The sequence below is a fragment of the Elephas maximus genome, chromosome 20 (genome assembly GCF_024166365.1).
Source record: "Elephas maximus indicus isolate mEleMax1 chromosome 20, mEleMax1 primary haplotype, whole genome shotgun sequence".
Lineage (NCBI taxonomy): Eukaryota > Metazoa > Chordata > Mammalia > Proboscidea > Elephantidae > Elephas > Elephas maximus.
This window is the reverse complement of record NC_064838.1, coordinates 56,747,037-56,761,128: the sequence shown is the minus strand read 5'-3', so window position 1 is coordinate 56,761,128 and position 14,092 is coordinate 56,747,037. Positions and strand designations below refer to the sequence as shown.

Genomic DNA, 14,092 nt, shown 5'->3' with positions numbered 1-14,092 from the left:
TTGCTGAAGATATCTCCTAAGGGGCTGTCACCCCATTAAAACCAAACCCGTTGCCGTCCAGTTGATTCTGACTCATAGTGACCATACAGGACAGAACAGAACTGCCCCATAGGGTTTCCAAGGAGCACCTCGTGGATTTGAGCTGCCGACCTTTTGGTTAGCAGCTGTAGCTCTTAACCATCACACCACCAGGGTTTCCCTCACCCCAAGAAAACAACTGGGAAGCAGCTGTAAGAAGGGAGACAGAAATACTAGTCAATCTAAGAAAAATCAAATAGAAGCTTAGAACCAATAAAAGGGTTTAATGATGTGACATAAAAGATACAGAGGAGAAAAGGAGGGCAAGCAGGGCCTCTCCAAAGGGTCATGCGGCTGGGCACCGAACGCCTGAGTCGCCGCCTGGATAATGGGCCCTCTCTTCCTGTATACACACACCTGCTTGGTGCTCCCCTTTCTCTCGGTGCCTCTGCGAACCAAACGCTGCAGTGTGCCCACGTCCGGCCCTGAGGAGGCTCACATGCCCTCAGGTCTAGCACCCGCCTAGCCCATCGGGGTTCTCCACATTGGCTGGCGGCCATCCTCTGGCCCACCCTTGGGCCTCGATGCTATGCCAGCGCCTGGCCCAGAGTGTGGCACACTATAGGTCTACAAAGTAATGTAATGTGCAGCGGAGCTTCGAACGTAGCACACACTGTTAAAACCGAGAAGGCCAGCGCGTGGAACACCCCAAGGAAACGCAGTGTGCCGGGCTGGCCAGCTCCCCAGCGACCGGGAGCCCAACCACTGCCTGAAATGCGTGTGGGCTCAAAAATACCATCCCGAGTAGAAGAAAGGCGGATGGAGAGTGTCTCTGAGGGGGAAAGAGGAATGTCGGAGGGAAGTCTGGCGACGGTGAGACGAGACCGTGCGCCGGGAAGCAGGAGTAGGGCAGGTCACAGCTGGGCAGGTCCGCGTGGCCTTTTGTTGTGATCAGAACTATGCGGAGCAGTGGCTCCCAGCCAAGGCGCCGGGCTCGAATTAGATGGGGTCACCTGAATGGGTACAGGGAGACAGAGGGGAGGGGATGCCTCAGCCGACTTCACCCACCCTGTACGTTCCAGGCTCTCCCCCAGCCCGGGGCTGGCACCGGGGCGCGCACGGGAAGGGCTCTTCATTTGCTGGGGGAATAAATGTGTGAAGCGTCCCGGGCTGGGATCTGCGGCAGTCAACGGGGGGTGGGAGGCTGGGAGAGGACTCGGCGGAAGGACCAGGAACTTGGCGGGGGGGGGGGGGTGGACAGAGGAGCTGGGGCAGGAGGTCTCGGAGCGGGAGGAGAGCCGGTGGACCCTCAGCGCTCCGGCCTGCTCCTCTCCGCGCCCCGGCCATCCCGGGCCTCGCGAGGGCGGCCGCTCTCAGGCCCTCCGACCTCCCGGCCAGGCGACAGAAGAAGGGCCCGCCATCGCCGCCGCGGCAGCAGAAGGGGGCGCAGAGCCTTTCTCCGCGGCGCTGGAGCCTGGGGGAGGGGGCTGGGAGCCCGCCCCGCCTCGCCCCGCCCCGCCCGGTCCCGGGACCTCCCGCCCCCCGGGCTGAGTAGCGCGCCCATTGGTGAGCTGGGCTCCGTGCGCCGCGCCCATTGGCCGGTCGCCGCGAGGAGCACGCGGCCACGGTGGCGGGCGCTCAGTCGGAGGGCGGCGGGGTGGCTGAGGCCCAGGGCAGCGCTGGCGGCTCGCAGCGGGCATGGCGGGCGCGGGGCTGCGGACGGCCGCCCGGCGCTGGCTGCTGTGCGGAGGCCATGGCGAACCGCGAGCCGCCTCGTCCTCATCTTTCTGCCCTGGCTGCGGACCCCCGAGTCCCGGCGTCCCCTGCCCGGGCAGCCCGCGCCCCGCTCTCGCCTCCGCGTCCGCCGGCGGCCCCGACCCCAGCGCGAACCTGTGGGCTCGTTACCAGGACATGCGGAGACTGGTGCACGGTGGGTGAGCGGAGTGGGACGAGCGCGGGGGGGGGGGGGTCCCGCGCGGCGGAGAACGCACGCGGGCCACAGACGGAGCGCCGGGTGCTGTGCCCCGAGGGCTGTGCCCCGAGGCGTCCCGGGCGCTGCTCTTATAGTGAAGCACCCCGGTGGAGCTCTTGCCGGGGCTCTGGAGCTCCAGGGCCCGGCGGCTTTTCCGGAGAATCTCCGCGGTGCGTCCTGTGGCCTCTGGGGCGTCCCAGGTCTCCGCGAAACGCCCGACGTTCAAGGCGGGTGGAATCTCAGGATTCCTGGGGCGGCCGCCGGAGTGCGGGGCCCTCGCCCTAGTCCCCCGGGGTCCCCCCAGTCTGGAGGCCGCGGCGAAAACGGCTCCAATCGCTTGTTCTCCGCCGGCCCTTAGTTGGGGCGGGAGTACCGTGGGCAGAGCCAGCGGTGGGCGCTGCCTGGAGCGGCCTGGGGACAGCTCGACCTGATCAGACTTCTGGCTGGATAGTTAGCACCATGTAGGTCCGGAACACTCAGCTCGGAGAGCTGTGTGGAGGCGTTGGGAGATCAAGACCAAGTTGCCCCTGGAATCCAGAATTGTTGCTGCAGCCTTGGCCCGAGCACTTAACCGCCTCTGTTCTCTTCTGTGGAACCCTGGTGGTGCAGTCGTTAAGAGCTCAGCTGCTAACCAAAAGGGCAGCAGTTCAAATCCACCAGCCGCTCCTTGGACACCCAATGGGGCAGTTCTACTCTGTCCTATAGGGTCGCTATGAGTGGGAACCGACTTGACAGCAACTAACAACAATTCTCTTATGCAAAGTGAGTTGATGGGGTCTGAGGCTGCCTCTCAGAAGAGAGGGCAGGCTGGAGGTGCCCTGGTGGGGCCTGAGAGTATGCTGTATTTGTCCACTGTCTGGGTGGGGTCTTGGGGCCCAGCTTCTGCAAAAGACAGATGCTGTTTGACTGGTGACCCTATCACTGACCAGCTGGCTGGCCCTCAGCAAGTCTTGCCCTCTCAGACCTTCAGTGTCCTCAGGCATAAAACACAGTGCTGATCCAAAGAGTTTCCGGAGCAGCCCCCAGGGGCGAAGTGGCTTTCATAGTCTAACAAGACAAAGTGGCCCTGTCTGGAAGGACACCCCTTCTCCAGCCCCTGACCCCAGAGGTGTCAGCCCCAGATCGCCACTGACTGGGAAGGGCCTCCTCTCCAGCTGTTGGAGACTTGAGGAGTAGCTGTTTTGAAGCCCTTGAGCCTTTATAAGGACCTCTTGCCCCAGCTCCCTGGTTGAATTTGTCTCCGGTGGAGGGAGCAGGGCTGGGTGCTCTGGGCCTGGAGAAGCCTGTCTTACAGGTGTGGGGGAGGGGGTCATGAGGAGTCTACTGGGCATTGTCCTTCAGGGCCAACCAGAGTGTGGATCTTCAAGAGACCCCTAAGGTCTTTTTGGTGTGCGAGGGCCAAGGTAGTTTCCAACAAGATGCCACTGTAAGGACCAGAATGAGCCAACCTCATGCCCCTGGACCCTAGCCCCTCCCTATTGGACTGGGTTTTCTGGGGGAAGATCCTAGGCATTGAGGTGTGCCTTGAACTAATGCCTGTGGGGAAAACTTTGCCAGGGAACCATGTCCCAGGACAGCCCCTGGGCCCTGAGAGCAGTGCAGCAGCCGCCTCCAGATACTGCCCCTCTTTGTCCACCCACCCCCACCCCAGCCTCAGTGTGGGGATGTTAAAAGGCAAGGCAGAGGGACAGAGTGATTCAGAGCAGGCAAGTTAAAATCACAACTCCTTGTGCACTGCTGGGTGGTTGGGAGCGAGCGACTCCACCTCCCTGACTCCACCTCCCATCTCCTCCTCTGGACAATGAAGGAATGGTATAACTGCCTCACAGGAGCATAGCAGGAATGAACAAGAGGAGCCCCTAAGGCCCATGCAAGTGCCAGTAAGCGGCAGCTGGGAGGTCAGCACCCGTGATTGAGTCTCATGGCTACCACGGGGAGGAGTTGGACATGGAACCTGGTGCCGTGGGACAAGCCAAGTGCTCGGGGCTGAGTAGAAGACCAGTGCGGGATGGAGGCCACATCGTCACCCAGCCCTTTTTCCTGCGTGGGCTGCACCACCACAGCCCTGGGGAAGGGAGTGGGGTTTCCTAGTTCAGAAATGGGTCAGGAGGCCAGATACCTGTGGGCTGCTTCCCCATCCTGCCTCATTCTGGGGGACTGTCTGTCTATGGGAACATCCACAAGGGCAGAGGCAAAGGCCAGGACCTTATGGCCTCAAGGGACTGCACTGCCAAGCAGACCCCTCCCACCTTGGAGGGCTGCTGGACAGGGCACTGAGAGTACCCAGGAACTCAGGACTGCCAAAAGGCAGGGTCCAGGGTCCTAGTGACACCATTGAGGAGTGTCTCGGGTCCAGTTCCCTAGATAGCTGAAGTCAGCTGTGTCTCATGCATGTCCATCTGGGGGTGTTCCCTCCACACCCGCAGATCTGCCAGACCTGTGCCGGCCTAGGGCCACCAGAGGAACCAGCCAGACTCTTTTCACCCACACCCTGCACCTGGCTAGAAAAGAAAGTGTGGTGGGGGGAACACAGGGCCTCCGAGGCGACTCCCCCAACATGGGAGCCCACCAGCAAGGTGTCTGCCCCTGAGCACAGGCACACTGAGTCCAGGAGCTCCCCCTCCATGCCCACTGGCTGAGACAAGAATTCCCTGGTGGCTCAGGCTGTTTATTTGGGCGTCAGCCTGCCTAGCTTGCTCTCCACAGGCTGGAGGTCTCAGGAACAGGACCCCTGTGCACCTAGTCTTGCCTGCTCCCCTCTCCCTCCCAACAACCCACTTCTCCTTGAGTGAAATCAGGGACAGGGCGTGGGAAGTGCATCACCCATTCATCCCACACTCCCGTGGGTGCAGGGCAGGAGTGCTGCACAGTGCGCCTTCCACAGGGCCTCTCGCTAATTCTGTGGGTTGGTACAGTTTGTATTCCCCTTTTAGGTACAAGGAAACTGAGACCCAAGAGGTAAGGTGATTTTCCTGAGGTCAGAGCTGTGGGGAGGCAAGCTTGATCTGATCTGTCTGACTTCAGAGCCCATGCTCATTCCATTGCGCCCTCCCTTTCCGCATCCGTCTCACCCATTGTACAGATGGGGAAACCAGTGCAGGTGAGCCTGGGGCCCCTTAGCCTCATTGGCCTCACTGGGATCCCAGAACTCACTCTGCACAGTGGTCTGCTCGGCCCCCCTACTGTGGGCTCAGAGCCAACTGCAGCCTCTCAGGCACAGCCAAGGGCTTCAGGTGGCCATGACCACATTTTCAGAAAGGAGCAGCTTGGGTAATGGCCCAGAACTCGACATCACACCTCCTGCCTGTCGTAATTAGTAATGTTCTCTGGCCAGACCCAGCAAATGGCATTAGGAGGGTTGGCGGGCAGCTGAAATCCGATTAGAGGGGCCTCACTCCCCAGACTATGGCAGCTGCCTTAGCCAAGACAGAGGGGCTAGCCGGGAACCCCACCCGACTAATGTTCTTGAGCTCTGGGCAAGGTGGAAAGACAGCATCCATGGCCCTAGCCCCCCAGTCTGGCCAAACAAAGCCAGCATCCTCTGGGCTGGGATCCTCAATCCCCAGGTGCCACCCCTCACACAGACACCCAAGGAGATTGAGATGAGTCCTGCGGGCAGGGCTGAGCAGGCTGGGAGAAGGGCAGGGGAGTCTCTACCAGGTAGGAAAGGGGCAGACAGTGATGCTAAGGGAAGGGCTTTGAGCCGAGGGGCAGGATACACATTGTAGACAGTTTTGAGCAGCTGTTCTGGGGCTGGACAATGAGGAGCTGGGATGACTGCCTGCCTAAAGGTTCTGAGCATAGCCATGGGTGGGCCAGTTCTGTCTTCTGGAGCTTAGTGATGAGAGCCTGAAGGAAGCATGGGCTCAGTGCATCTGGTGGGCAGCAGACAGTGGTCTAACCCAAGTGGGTAGTGGGGAACCCATGGGTAGGAGCTCTGGCCGTGGAGCTCTGACTCACCCCAAACATGTAACCCTGGGCAAGTGACCTCTCTCTGAGCCTCTGTTTGACCGTTTGCAACATGGGCTAAGAGTACCCATCTGTAGGGTATTTTATGAGGCCCATAGAACTGGGCATGTGGAAAGTACTCAGTAACTGCTTGCCGCTGCGTCATTGTCGTCACTGCCTCCTCGCATCCCCTTCCTCTAGACCTCCTGCCCCCTGAGGTCTGCAGTCTCCTGAACCCGGCAGCCATCTATGCCAACAATGAGATCAGCCTGAGTGATGTTGAAGTCTATGGCTTTGACTACGACTACACGCTGGCCCAGTATGCAGACGCGCTGCACCCTGAGATTTTCAATGCCGCCCGGGACATCCTGATCGAGCACTACAAGGTGAGGCTAGCCAGGCAGGGGTCCCATGCCACGGCCATGCCCAGGCCCTGGAGCGGGACGGGGCCCTGTACCTGCACACCCAAGGCCCGGTTGGCTTATCCCAGGCTGGGTCGTGGGGCTCCCCTGGCCACCTGGCCTGGCCGCTGCTCTGGGTGGGTGGCTGGATCCATCCCTTGAGGTGGCCACCCAGCCAGCAGGTCTGGCAGATGACTGTCTCATGTCCGGCCTGCCTTCCTCCAACAGTACCCAGAGGGGATTCGGAAGTATGACTACAACCCCAGCTTTGCCATCCGTGGCCTCCACTATGACATCCAGAAGGTGAGTGGCTGAACCCGCTCACTCCCTGACCCCTCCTGAATGGATGTGTAGAGGGGCTATGTCCTCAGCGCCCCACCTACCCCCCATAAGGGGGTCTCCGCATCTGTCCACCTCTTTGGCCTTAAAGCCATAGGTAGCTTCCTTTTGGTGTGCACGTGATCCCCTTGGTACTGTCCTGTTGGGCTCCAGCGTGGGGGCTGCTGGAGGCTGGCTCAGATCCAGGGGCACAGCTACTTCCTCACCACCTGTCCTGCTCCCCTGGTGCTAGAGCCTTCTGATGAAGATTGACGCCTTCCATTACGTGCAGCTGGGGACGGCCTACCGGTCAGTGCTGACCTCGTCACCCCTGCCCTGCCCACAGCTCCCACCACACACTGTCCTGCCTCACTCTCTCCCCTTCCCTGTGCTGCGGCCTGGGCTCAAGACCACTTTGGGCTGATGGTGTCTGAACATGCCTAGGGGCCTCCAGCCTGTGCCAGATGAGGAAGTGATCGACCTGTATGGGGGCACCCAGCACATTCCACTGTACCAGATGAGTGGCTTCTATGGCAAGGTACTCACTCCACCTGCTGTGGACACAGGGACCACCCTGACCCACAGGCCGTGCCCTCTGCCAGTGTCCCAGGGCAGATTCAGGGCCTCTGTCTCCAGGGCTGGGAGTGAGTGACGGGACTGAGGGGCGCTGAGATGATGGCCCCTCCCCAGGGTCCCTCCATCAAGCAGTTCATGGACATCTTCTCACTGCCGGAGATGGCACTGCTCTCCTGCGTGGTGGACCACTTCCTGGGCCACGGCCTGGAGTTTGACCAGGCACACCTCTACAAGGATGTGACGGTGAGGCTGCCCGGCCTGCCCCTCCGAATGGCAGGGAGGTGAAATCAGCCACAGCAGGGCAGGTCCTGGGCCCCGCTGCACCCTCACCGTCCCCTGCTGCCCCCAGGATGCTATCCGAGATGTGCACGTGAAGGGCCTCATGTACCAGTGGATCGAGCGGGACATGGGTAAGGGTGGATGGTAGCCCTCCCCCGAGGCCTGCCTGGGCTGGGGTGGTAGGCTTGGCCCTCACCGACCCATCTTCTCCCACTAGAGAAATACATCCTGAGAGGGGATGAAACGTTCGCGGTCCTCAGCCGCCTGGTGGCCCACAGGAAGCAGTTGTTCCTCATCACCAACAGCCCTTTCAGCTTCGTGTGAGTCCCCCCTGTGGGAGGGGCACAGGGCCGGGGCCGGGCGGGGGTGGGCAGGCACAGACCACCCTCAGACCACCAGCCGCCTGCCCCCCTCTGCACAGGGACAAGGGGATGAGGCACATGGTGGGCCCCGATTGGCGCCAACTCTTCGATGTGGTCATCGTCCAGGCGGACAAGCCCAGCTTTTTCACCGACCGGCGCAAGTATGGCTCTGGACCTGGCCGAGGCATTGGGGTCAGGGAGGGGGAACAGAAGCCCTACTTCCGATGAGGAGACTCAGGAACAAGGCCAGCCTGGCCTTTGTGCTGGGGGTGAGGATGCCCGCTTGCTGGCTGGTGGTCCTCTTGATCTCTTGAGCAGATGGGCTTTTATGGGGTGAGAGGTGCCGGCCCTGCAACTGTGCCACATGCTAGAAACCAAGCCCTTCACCTCCATTCCCAACCAGGCCTTTCAGAAAACTCGATGAAAAGGGCTCACTCCAGTGGGACCGGATCACCCGCCTGGAAAAGGGCAAAATCTATCGGCAGGTGAGAGCCATCTGGGGCTGGGGATGGTACACAGGGCCCCCCAAGGCCCCAGGCTCTGGTGGGGGCAGCCTCTGAGGAACCAACACAGCCTCCTTGGCCCTGGCCAGCATCCCACATCTGCCTCCCATCCCAAGTCCACTGCGGTCCTGGATCCGGGAGTCCCCAGGGAATGGCTGTCAGGGCAGAGGTCTAGGCTGTGGTCAAGAGCTCCGCCTCTGGGTCAGGCTGCCGGTTATGAATCCCAGCTCCACTACGCACAAGCAATGGGAGCCTGGCCTAGTCTCCTGGTCTTCCTGCGCCTTGCTTTCCTCGTCTGCAGAAGCAGTGTAACACCCTCTACTTGAGTTGTAGTGTGCAACCCTTGGAATGGCCTGACAATCACTGCACGCCCATTCAGTGACGCTGTTAGCCAGGGCTGAGCACTGTGTAGTCAGAAGAAGCCTGACCGGGGTTGCTGAGCTGGGCTGCTGGGGCAGGTCACAGGAGTGCTCTGGAAGACTCCCTTCACGAGGGTATTGGGTAACTGAGCGGTGGTGATTAAGGCATTTCGCCTTGGATGGAATGCAGAAATCCTGGCTAAGCTGGTCTTCTTGGGGGTGGGGGTTCCAGAGGCCTCTGGGCAGGGAGGTGGGGAAACCAGCAGCTGGATCAGGGGGCACAAGCACAGGGAGCAGCCTCGGGTACCCAGTGAGGAGGCTGGGCTGCAGGGGCACTCGTATTCCACCTACCTCTGACCACTGCCCAGCTCCCTCCCTGCTGCTCCCCGCTGAGTGCAGGTCTCCTCTCAGCTCTGAGGGTGACACTCTTCTTTGTCTTGTCATTCTTGGCTGTGGCTGAGAAGGGTCACGCTCCTTTGTGGGAAAAGACTTTTTTCTCCCTTGGCAGCTTTTAGGCTTTTCTTTATACCTGATGTTCTGAAATTTCATTGTATGTGTATGTGTGTGTTTCTCAGAGCCTCAGTCTGCTGGGGGGGGGAGGTGTGGGGGGGTGTGTGCGCGTGTGTGTGTGCGTGCGTGCGTGTGTGTGTGTGTGTGTGTGTTTCTCAAGAGCTTCACTGAGCTGCTGTCTTTCCCTGCCCTGTCTTTTGAGTTCTTGTTGCCGGAACCTCAGGCTTCATCCTGCCTCACACCCTGCCCCTCAAGATTCTTTCTCTTGGTTTGGGGAGACATCTCCACATTTTTTCCACCTTATCAGTCCCTCTTCAGCAGGCCCACCTGCTCCTCAGCCTTTCCACTTGAGCTTATTTCAACAATTAAGTTCTTTTATAACCATCTGTTTCCCCCATGTTTTTCCTCTGAGGCTCTTGGATACAGACCGCTCTCTTAACTCTGTTTTGCCAGGTATGAATTCTCCTCATTTCTGGGGTGTGGGCTTCTGCACTTCCTGCTTTGGACCTTCTTCAGTTTCTGTTCCTCTGCCAGCTGCCCTGGTTGTGTTGAACCTGGCTTGGGTGTTTGCATCTTTCTGTGGCTTTGGGGCAGAAGGGGCTGATGGCCTCACAGTGAGGTCTGCCATTTATCGGCTGGGTCCCTCTGGGCTGGGGCAAGGGAGCCAGGAAGGACTCAGGTCTAAAGACCTCTGCCCTTAGGACCTCCATTGCAGTGTGTTTCCCACAAAGGGTGGGCTCAACCTCTAGCCTGGTGGGTGAGACCCCAGGGAGGAGAGGGGAGGCTCTTGAGGCACAGGGCATTGTGCCAGCCCTACAGGAACTTTCTGGGGCAGGCAGGCCCCCCTCCCTGAGTGTGAAGGGGAAGTGTCGAGGCCCAGAGCACAGAAAGGGGACAGTGGGGCCACGGGAAAGGGCAGCCCAGCATCCGGCTGGAGGGGCCTCGCTGGCTCTGGGGATTTAGGTGGCCTGGTGGAGGACAAAACCGGGTTCCAGCAGCCCCATGGGAGCCCCCTCGGCATCCTTGGCTCAGAGGTGTCCCCCCGCTCACCTCTCCCCAGGGAAACCTGTTTGACTTCCTGCGCCTGACAGAGTGGCGGGGCCCCCGTGTGCTCTACTTCGGAGACCACCTCTACAGTGACCTGGCGGTGAGGGAGAGCAGGCCTGGGCTGCAAATGGGAGGATGGGGAGTCCTTCTGGCTGGCGCTGAGCCCATCCCCGCCCTTCCCACCCACCAGGACCTCATGCTGCGGCATGGCTGGCGCACAGGCGCCATCATCCCCGAGCTGGAGCGGGAGATCCGCATCATCAACACGGAGCAGTACATGCACTCGCTGACCTGGCAGCAGGCGCTCACCGGGCTCCTGGAGCGCATGCAGGTGCAGGGCAGGGCCGGGTTGGGGGGCGCCCCCTCCATGGGGACACACACACTGAGCGAGCGCACACACTGTCTCCCCCAGACCTACCAGGACGCAGAGTCGCGGCAGGTGCTGGCTGCCTGGGTGAAGGAGCGGCAGGAGCTGAGGTGAGCAGGGTGGGACCAGGGCGGGAGTCTCGGCCCAGCCCCTTCCTGCACCCAGCCCCGGCAGCACCCTGTATCTCCCTCCCCAGGTGCATCACCAAGGCACTGTTCAATCCTCAGTTTGGGAGCATCTTCCGCACCTTCCACAACCCCACCTACTTCTCGCGGCGCCTTGTGCGCTTCTCCGACCTCTACATGGCGTCCCTCAGCTGCCTGCTGAACTACCGCGTGGACTTCACCTTCTACCCACGCCGCACGCCCCTGCAGCACGAGGCACCCCTCTGGATGGATCAGCTCTGCACTGGCTGCATGAAGACACCCTTTCTTGGCGACATGGCCCACATCCGCTGAGGGCACCTTTATTGTCCAGGTCAGGCCCCCTGGCCTCCTGCCCTGCCCGCTCCGGGCATTTGTCCAGACAAGCAATAAATGCCATCCGTCTCCTTCTTGCACATGCCTCTGCTTCATCCCCAGCATCACTTGACTGCCAGGATCCTCTGGGTGTCAGGGAAGTCCTCCTCTAGGAGTGAGTCCTGGGAAGGGAAGGCCAATTGTGGCTGGGCAGACACTCGGCCCTGGGCCCACTTCCACACCCCGATAATCCCCCATACTCTCACATCAAAGGGCTCAGAAAAAGCATCATGGCTGCCAAAGACAGGGTTGGGGATGGAGACCAGGGTTGGGCTGGTCCCCTCCTGCCATGGGGAAAAGTCATCATCAGCGTCATCTTCCGCCTAGGAGCAGAGGAGTTGGGGTAAGTAGTGAGGGGCCTTGTATAAGGTCAAAGGACGCAGCCTCTTCCCACCAGTCCTCAACCCAGCCTTACCTGGAAGGTGGAGAAGCCAAAGCCTGCGGTCTTGCCTCGGGCACGGAGGTAGATGGCTCCGGCCACTAGGCTGAGCAGTGCTCCAATGGCCACCACAGCCCCCACAGTTGCTGCCACGGGTGGGACTTCATGTGCCAGCACCGCCCGCTGCAAATGCCAGGAGTGTTAGGAACTTGGCCAGACTTGTCCCCGCACCCCCCCACAGCTTAGCCCTCCCCACCAGCCCCGACTCACGGGCTGTGGAGGTGTCAGGAGGGGGCTGGCCAAAGCATGGATGATGCCATTGAAGGCTATGATGTCCCACTGGATGACACTGCCAACCACAACTGCCCCTGGGACCTGTGGGAAGAGCAGAGTCAGACCCAGTGGGTGAGGGAGGGCCAGGGCCAGCAGGGAAGGGGCAGCAACCAGACTCACCACAGGGGCCCGAGAACTGTTGCCAGGACCCAAGTCACTGATGACGAGGCTGAGGCCCGAGTGGGCGGGGAGCAAAGTACCCTGGCTGGCGTTGGTGCTCAGGAAGGTGGTGTTGGAGGCGTGCAGCTCCAGGTCTGGGCCACTCAGTGTCTGTGGGCAAAGCAAGGCCTGTTGGCCTGGGCCAGTCAGAGGGAGCAGACCCCAGCCCTGCTCTGCCCATGCCCCCTGGTACTATGTTGTCCACAAAGCCTTCGTTGACAGGGACAAAGAGTGTCTTGTAGGTGAGCTCGTCATCCAGGAAGTCCAGGAAGTCAAGACCTCTCTGGGTGGCATTGGCATAGTCCAACAGCATCTGGGAGGGTGGGAAGGCAGGAATGAGGGTAGGCTCCCTCCCCAGGAATCCAGCTACCCCATCAGCCCCGTGGCCCAAGGCTGGGCCCCTGAACACCTCATAGAAAGTAGAGAAGTTGGCAGTGGCAGCCAGTACATCGAGCAGCTTCCCGTTGCACATGCTGGTCCCATCGCCCACAAAGCCGTCGCGGCACTGGCATTCCACATCTGCGGAAAAGGCAGGTCAGTGAGTCAATGGATTGGTGAGAGGGGCAGAGCTGGAGAGGGGCACAGTGGGGTGGATGCACCTTGTATGCGGTAGCAATAGGCATCCCAGCGCTCCGAAAAGTTCTGACGGGTGCCCAGGCTGACTATGCCCACCTGGCCATCCCCGCAGTCTGCCGCACGGAAAACGACGGGGTAGGCAGCCGACCCATTGGCCAGCCAGCCCACAAGACACATGTGGAAGCCCAGCTGCAAGGGCAGGAGGGGATGCTGAGATGCAGGACCCAATTCCAAGGGCCCCCACAGGTTCAGCTCCAAACTCCCAGGCCCCACGCACCTGCTGGGCAGCAGAGAGCTGAGGGAGAGAAGCCAGAACAGCTCCCTGGGCCTCACACGCTGCCTTGGCCTCTGAGAAAGTCAGGCCATAAGGGCCGCTGGTGGCCTGGAGGTGGAAGACCCCAGCCCGTTTCTCTGCGTAGGAGAGGAGTGCATGATCAGCTAGGAGACACAGAGGGGAACGCAGAGGCACAGGGAACGGACAGGGGTGCACACCCTGGAAGTGCAGGTCAGTACACACGGCATCTGCATGACAAGGCCGAGGCTGGCCCAGGCAGCGGTCCACAGGTGGCTCGGGCTCCTCCAGACACTGCAGCCCATCACCCACGAAGCCAGCGTGGCACTCACAGCGCCGTGTGTTCTGTGGGAGGGGAGAGTGGATGAGTGCCCTTCAGGGCCTGGGGAGTGGGGCTGCACGCACTCCCCGCACCGCACCCTGGCTGCTGGGCTTCCCTGCCTGCTCACCGGACCAGTGCTGAGGCAGTCAGCATGCTCGCTGCAGCCCCCACGGTGCCCGTCTTCGCAGGGGTTTCGGGCCTGGCAGATCCAGCCATCACCCTCATAGTCGGGCAGGCAGGTGCAGATGACCACTGTGCCCACCTGGCTGCAGTTGGCATGCTCACTGCAGCCGCCACGCCCAACCTGGCACAGGTCTACCACTGGGGGCAGGGAGGGAGTAGTTGGACCAGGTGACCCAGGGAGAATGGGGGCACTCTCACCCCCATGTCCCCATCCACCTGCTTACCTGTGCACACGTGGCCGTCCCCTTCATAGCCCAGGCTGCACTCACAGCTGTTGCCCACACGGCACATGGCCTGGGGAGCGCAGGGTGGGGTGCACACAGGCTGCAACTCTGTCCCCCGACGCCCAGCCCCAGACAGCCAGATCAGGAGCTGCCCTCCTGGCCTCCCCCTCTCTCCCACCCTCGGTGTCTCCATCTGAGCCTACGGTCAGGGCATGCACTGGGGTGTGCAGGTGTGCAGGGTGGGCACATGCCGAGGGCCACTCACCCAGCTGCACCTCACAGTGGGGCCCAGTCCAGCCCTCATCACAGAAGCAGGTGCCAGAGCCCCCAAGGCCCTCATCACAATGGCCATGGGAGGTGCAGCGGCAGGCTGGGGAGAGAAGCAGGGGAAGATTGAGGCTGGTAGACGATGAGGCCGAGGGAATCAGAGGGCAGGGTGGGGCAGG

General features: G+C 61.1%; 2 protein-coding genes across 4 annotated transcripts in view; one reads left to right on the top strand and one right to left on the bottom strand.

The window, feature by feature from the left end:
* The first annotated feature begins 1,651 nt into the window (after nucleotides 1-1,651).
* Nucleotides 1,652-11,220, top strand: NT5DC2 (5'-nucleotidase domain containing 2). Of its 2 annotated transcripts, none has more exons than XM_049862461.1 (14): nucleotides 1,652-1,948; nucleotides 6,140-6,324; nucleotides 6,568-6,642; nucleotides 6,911-6,966; nucleotides 7,102-7,195; nucleotides 7,348-7,476; nucleotides 7,583-7,643; nucleotides 7,730-7,832; nucleotides 7,934-8,035; nucleotides 8,278-8,359; nucleotides 10,307-10,393; nucleotides 10,484-10,624; nucleotides 10,706-10,770; nucleotides 10,857-11,220. In XM_049862461.1, exons 1-14 carry the CDS (start codon nucleotides 1,717-1,719, stop codon nucleotides 11,116-11,118), a joined length of 1,674 nt encoding a protein of 557 aa, XP_049718418.1. In that variant the 5' UTR covers nucleotides 1,652-1,716; the 3' UTR covers nucleotides 11,119-11,220. The 2 variants fall into 2 exon arrangements, with proteins under 2 accessions (XP_049718418.1, XP_049718419.1); XM_049862462.1 differs by having other exon boundaries at nucleotides 10,888-11,080.
* The window catches only part of STAB1 (stabilin 1), a 28,950-nt gene continuing 26,067 nt past the window's right edge, over nucleotides 11,210-14,092 (bottom strand). Inside the window, exons 57-69 of one of the 2 annotated variants that reach the window (XM_049862460.1) lie at nucleotides 13,912-14,016; nucleotides 13,647-13,754; nucleotides 13,367-13,560; nucleotides 13,118-13,262; nucleotides 12,903-13,036; nucleotides 12,649-12,814; nucleotides 12,459-12,568; nucleotides 12,243-12,362; nucleotides 12,011-12,160; nucleotides 11,828-11,932; nucleotides 11,594-11,740; nucleotides 11,385-11,501; nucleotides 11,210-11,300 (exon numbers count right to left, since the gene is read on the bottom strand). In XM_049862460.1, the coding sequence (XP_049718417.1) occupies nucleotides 11,244-11,300; nucleotides 11,385-11,501; nucleotides 11,594-11,740; nucleotides 11,828-11,932; nucleotides 12,011-12,160; nucleotides 12,243-12,362; nucleotides 12,459-12,568; nucleotides 12,649-12,814; nucleotides 12,903-13,036; nucleotides 13,118-13,262; nucleotides 13,367-13,560; nucleotides 13,647-13,754; nucleotides 13,912-14,016 (1,658 nt within the window). In that variant the 3' untranslated portion in view covers nucleotides 11,210-11,243. Of the gene's footprint in view, nucleotides 11,301-11,384; nucleotides 11,502-11,593; nucleotides 11,741-11,827; nucleotides 11,933-12,010; nucleotides 12,161-12,242; nucleotides 12,569-12,648; nucleotides 12,815-12,902; nucleotides 13,037-13,117; nucleotides 13,263-13,366; nucleotides 13,561-13,646; nucleotides 13,755-13,911; nucleotides 14,017-14,092 lie in introns of both variants that reach the window. The other variant, XM_049862459.1, reaches the window with a different exon arrangement.